Below are 6,000 nucleotides of genomic sequence, written 5' to 3' on the forward strand. Positions count from 1 at the left end.
CGAGCTTGGCAGAAGAGCAAATGGAGCCACACGAAGTACAAGAGAGAAAGAAGTTTAACCCTAAGACTGGAAGAGACAGGCGGAAAATCAGGAACCATGGGAACAGGAAGGAGAAGTGATAAAGGACGACACGGCCGTGAACTCAGGTGCAGAAAGCCACGCAGGGGCTCTGAGCAGCAAACCCTTCGGTGACAGGGGAACTGAGGAAGCAAAGGGTAGAAGATGGGGGGGATTTAAATTACTCAATGCATAAAATCCACAGACCCCAGAAGTGAATGTAAACGAGGAGGGGAGGGGGTAGCCCAGGGGTGGAGCGCGTGGTTAGCATGCATGAGGTCCTGGGTTCAATCCCCAGCTCCTCCTCTAAGAATAAATAGTAAATAAATCTAAATCAGAACCACACGTTCCTATGTTTTAAGTTCGCACAGCTTCGCTCTAAACCCTGCTTTGGTATCAAATATTCCTGCTCGCTCTTTAAAACGTACAATCAGTTACAAATTGACACGTCACGGTACATTTAATAACACGGCACAAAAGGCCTAGAAAGCTACGCTGCTCACTGGCAGGTGGGCAGAGTCTGCAATCACTGCATCCTGAAGAATCACGGAAGCCGTGCTGGGCGCTCACAAATTAGGACTTCCTTCCCAGGTCCCAGGTTAAAGAGGCCACTGGACCCAGACCTGCAGGAGGGGTGTCACTCCGCCTGGGCCCGGTCCAATAATAATGCTCTGCCCTGCCAGGCCCCCGGGAAAGTCGCGCACAGAGGGACGGAGGAGGGCTTACAGGCTGCAGCTCCTGCAGGCAGGGGAAACCCAGCATTGCACAAACCTTCGCATCAAACATAGTCACACACGCGCTCCATCGCCCTTACACGACCATCGAGAAATATTTATAATGTTCTGGTGGGGAGGGTATAGCTCGGTGGTAAATGTGTGCTTAGTAGGCACGAGGTCCTGGGTTCAGTCACCAGTCCCGCCTCTAAACATAAATAAACCTGATTACCTCTCCCCACAAAATTAAAATAATTAAATTAAATTAAGTTTTAAAAGGGGGAAGGGTAGAGCTCAGTGGTAAAGTGTGTGCCTAGAATGCACGGGGTCCTGGGTTCAATCCCCCCATACCTCCACTAAAGAAAGAAAGAAAGAAAGAAAGAAAGAAAGAAAGAAAGGAAGGAAGGAAGAAAGAAAGAAAGAAAGAAAGAAAGAAACCTAATTACCACCCCTAAAAAAGAAAAAAATAAATAAACCACCCAAAGGAAATCTCTAAAAATTAAAAAAAATAATGAAAATAAAAATAAGATACTCTAAGATTACCTGATACACTGTAACCCAGAAACGCCCCACTCCTTGAAGGTAGTAGGAACAGCTAGAATTTCAAAAGTGTCAAAGCCCTGGGCCCACTTCCCACTCGCCATCAAACAATACCTGACTTTTACTCTTTATATTTTTTAATTAATTAATTAATTAATTTATTTATTTATTTTAATTTATTTACCATGTTGTGTTTGTTTCTGGTGTACAGCACAGTGATTCAGTTATATATAATATAAAATATATATATATAAAAGATATATAATACAATATACATAGAAGATATATGTAATATTATATATAATATATGTATATAAAATATACAAGATACATATAAAATATGTATAATATATGTATATGAGATATAATACATATAATATATGTATATAAGATACATAATGTATATAAGATATATAATATAAAATATGTATATAAGATGTATGTAATATGATTTATACGTAAGGTATATATAAGATATATATAAAATACACATATATAAGATATACGATATAAGCTATGTATATAAGATACATACAAGACATATAAGATATAACAAAATATATAACGTGTATAAGATACATAATGTATATAAGATACATAATGTATGTAAGATACATAACGTATATAAGACGTGTATATAATACAATGCATGCATATTCTTTCCCATTACAGCTTACTAGGAGCCATTATAATGTTTACATCTGTAAATGAGCTGCCGACACACAGCAGAGTGTAGAAGCCACATCTTACAGATACAGCTCCAACTAAATGGGAAGACTTTAATGTAACACATGATCACCCAGGCTGCCGCTTGTCAGGGTGTAGACACGCTCTCTGATGGGTGAGCCCAAAGCCTAGAAACCTTTAAGGCAAAGGCCCGGCAGCCTCACCCTGCCGTGGGGACCCGCACCTGCTGGCAGCCCCCTGGCTCCGCGCGCCCACGCGGGGAGCGAAGGGCAAGGCCGGGCTGGGCAGGGCCGCGGGCCTCCTGAGCCCAACCCTGTACCTGGAGGCGGGGCGGGGGGGGTTGTCAGGACTGGAGCAGCTCAAGTTACCCGCTTTGAAGACTATTTCAAAAACGACTTCTTCTTCTACTAACTTGATTCAAGACATAGAAACTGACGCGGAGAAATGCCTACAGGAAGCATGCGTTCCGGTGGGGCTGATCGGCAAGTGTCCACTGGTCTTTACGTAAACAGGCAGCCTGAAGGCGGCCAGAGAGCAAATGCACCAGCTGTTCAGACATTTCATGTCACATTTATTCTACAGAAATATGTGATTCCACCCTAGGAAAAAAATTTCCCGGTATCCCGCCCAACTGGCAACCTCCTGTCTCTTATGTACGCCGTCCGGCGGGGAAGTTAAGCCCGTGTCCATAAAAAACCAACCACTAGGATGATCTCACAAACGCTCACAGAACTGAAGCAAGCCAGTGAACTCGGCCTTAAACGGACTTAAAGATATTTCAAAACTTCACCCAAAGTAATTGCCTTTACTCGCAGTCTCGAATATTCAATCAGTGACGGTACCTCCACTGAGCTCTGACATCTCCGAAAAGTCGCATCAAGTCTGCCTTGTTACTTTTTGCATATGTCGTCCTTCCTGCAAGAAGGCTTTTCCCACTTTCCCAGACACTTTTAAGTTAGGCCTAAGTGTTCATTCTCATGGAATTACCGGTAAAAACACACAATTTCGATCCAACAAAAAAATGCAGACTTGTGTTCTCGACGAAGGTGACTAACCACCACGCATGTGGTCATTTATTCTGACACACGAGCGGGGAGTTTGCATCCGCCGATGCCTCTGGCCTTTCAGGAATTCTCAAGAAGGGCTGCTGGACACCTTGTTCTGGGACGCGAAATCTCCTTCATTCATTGTCCCCATCCAGCCCATTTTCATGCGACACACGACCAAGCGTTAGTTCCAGGGAGAGGCAATAACACCAAAGCCGTCCCATCTGTTGTTTCCTAGCGCGTGAGAAAGGGAGCGCTCACTGAGTGTAAGTTGACCGCCAATCACTGCAGCATCAGAGAAAAAAACAAATTTCCCTGGAGCGCTGCCTTATCCTCAGGCAACTACAGAAACAGGTCAGAGAAGAGGAAACTGTAATTTCAGGGGCGAACCCCCAGAACCCAACGGCCACCACTAACATCCCAGAGCGCCAGGAATTTCACGTCCACACCTCTCCTTCCCGTTAGACAAAACAACACACATAAATTACATAAAATATATATATATTTTAAAAAACCAAGACCATTTCTTTCCTCTGATATTTTCCTGATGCACCGAAAGGTACTAAAACAAACGTCAAATGGTAAAATAATTGGGAACAACAGAAATAAAAGAATATATCTACATGCTTGGACGAAGACGTTCAAACAGGCAGATCAGATGCGCCGGATGTGAGTGTGGGGAGTCAAAGGCGTTAATAAAAACAGTCTCAGTTTTGCCATCACAGCCACAGCGGAGTTTCCCCGGGGGACCCAGACGTGAAGGCCGACCAGAACTCTCCAAAGCGCTGTGAGCCAGACCTCTTCTCTTTATTTCCCTCTTGCTTACCTGGTACCACACTGGGAAGAGCGTCCGGGCCTTAGGACTGAACGTTACACGTCCACAATCAGATTCTTTTAAAGGATTTTACAAATGCTTTCTGGACACGATTTTGCTGGCCTCTTAAATAATTCTCTCTTCCCATATATATATTTATAAGCCACTAGTACCCGAATGATTCAGTTTCCGTAAATGGGCGCATTAAATTGGGCTCGTAAAGCGACCGATTTAAAGGTAATTCTATTTCACGTTTCCCTACGTCATCCGGGGATGCCCGCTACCCTGAAACGGGACTTCCCACCCACACTGATTTTCCTTTTGGGAGATTTGTTTGTTCAAAGGGAATTACATAACCGCCACTAAGCACCCTGCACAAAGGACAGAAAAAAAAAAGTTCTTTTTAACAATCTTCAGCTTCATGATTATTTGATTTGCTAACCTGGCTCATTTTTTCCTGGCATTAAAGGGAGAGTTTGGGGTGGGGGGAGCCTGTTTTGAAAATCTTTTGTGGACTTGGGCGACACCGCGGCCTGTGGGCACACCCGGGCAGGGTGAGTCAGTGGGACACACTCGCAAAGAAAAGAGATTAGTTGTCCCCAAGGCTGCCTCGTTGGAGACCAGTTGCTCCAGCGGAAAAGAGGGCCCATTTGGAAAGCAGGTGCAGGGCCCACCCCAGCCCCTCATTCCATTTGCAGGACTCATCACACACTTGCTCCAGGCCGGCGACAGGGTTCACAGGTCCTCGGTGCGCCCGGCGGAGCGCGCGACCCCGGAGCGCAGCGGCCACCAGGCCCGGCTGGGTTGTGCACGGTTCAAACCCCGGCTCAGTATCCGATTAAAGGGCAGGGCTGTTTTCCTCCTGGGAGGGAAGTTACTGTTTCTGGGAGTAAAATGTGAACGCGACATGGAATCCCCACACGCGAGGTGCGGGGATGGAAAACAGACACCGTGGAGGTCCGGGCACAGGTACCTCCAGGCGGGCAGGGATGGAAGCCCTGACTTTACTCCGATGCTGGGGTCCCCACCTCGGGCCCCGGCCCGTCCCGCCTGTCCACGGTGCGCGGGAACCCCGAAAAGCAAGCAGGACAGGAGGAAGAGGGGTCATGGAAACCTCCAGGCCAGTGCGCTCTCCCCAGCCCTCCCGAGCCCGCGGGACCCACGCGCCTCCGGGGTCCCGGAACCTGCTCCCTGCTGTCAATTTGCGGGGAAGGAAGAGCGGGCGGTGCGGCGCGGGACCGTGCCCGGTGCGCGGTGACAAGGCTGGAACGCGCCACCGGGCAGCAAGTCAGCAGCCGGGCTGGGCCCGGGTCTCCCTCCGCCTCCCCACCCTCCCCGGGGACACCCTCGCGGCTCGCTGCGGGTCCCGCACGCGCAAAGGGCTCCGGCCTCGGCCCGACACTGTTACCTGGGCGACGGCCCGGGCGCACAAAGGACACGGCCCCCTCCCCCCAGCTGGGCGCCGGGGCGGGGACGCCCCCGGCCCCGGAGCGCGCGGGGCGGGCGCGGGAGTCCCAGCCCAGCGAGGCCCGGGGGCCGCTTACCCGGTGGGCGGCTTGGCGGCCGAGGCGCGCGCCGCGTCCATGGAGCCGGCGGCCGGGGTGCGGGGCGCGGGCGGGGCTCGGGCCCGGCGGGTCAGGCGCTCGCTGCCGCCGCCGCCGCCCTCATTCGCTTTTTCCGCGCTGACCCATCGTCCTCGCTCGCGCGCCGGCGGAGGACAGCGGCGGGGCTGGGAGGACGGAAGGGGCTGGAACCGGCCCGGGCGGGCGGGCGGGCGCGCGGGGAGGGGCCGGCCGGCGCGGGGCGGGGGCGCCGGGAGCAAGGTGCGCCGCGTCCCCCCCCGCCCCCGCCCCCGCCCCGGGAGCGCCGCCCCCGCCGCCGCCGCGCCCAGCCCGGCCGGGCGGCGGCGCGCGTCCCGGGGGCGGGGGTGGCCTGGTGGCGCCCGGGCCCCGGGGGCGGTCCCCCGCCCGCCGCGGCGCCGCCGCCCGGCTTCTCGGCGGCCCTCGGCTCCGGGGAGGCCGTGCGCCCCTCTGCGGGCGGGGCGGGGGGTGGGGGTCCCCGGATCGCGGCGGCGGCGAGGAGCCGCGGAGCGGGGAGCCACCTGGCCTTGGAGGGGCCGGGCGAGGGCTAGGTGGGCGGGCCC

At 52.3% G+C, this 6,000-nt stretch overlaps 1 protein-coding gene across 7 annotated transcripts in view; it reads right to left on the minus strand.

Moving 5' to 3' along the window:
- The window catches only part of COBL (cordon-bleu WH2 repeat protein), a 151,075-nt gene extending 145,384 nt beyond the window's left edge, over positions 1-5,691 (minus strand). For all 7 annotated transcript variants that reach the window (XM_072955493.1, XM_072955491.1, XM_072955489.1 and 4 more), the window contains exon 1: positions 5,402-5,691. In XM_072955493.1, coding sequence (XP_072811594.1) covers positions 5,402-5,442 — 41 coding nt within the window. In that variant the 5' untranslated portion in view covers positions 5,443-5,691. The remainder of the gene's footprint in view (positions 1-5,401) is intronic.
- Positions 5,692-6,000: the final 309 nt, after the last annotated feature.

The sequence above is a fragment of the Vicugna pacos genome, chromosome 36 (assembly GCF_048564905.1).
Source record: "Vicugna pacos chromosome 36, VicPac4, whole genome shotgun sequence".
Taxonomy (NCBI): domain Eukaryota; kingdom Metazoa; phylum Chordata; class Mammalia; order Artiodactyla; family Camelidae; genus Vicugna; species Vicugna pacos.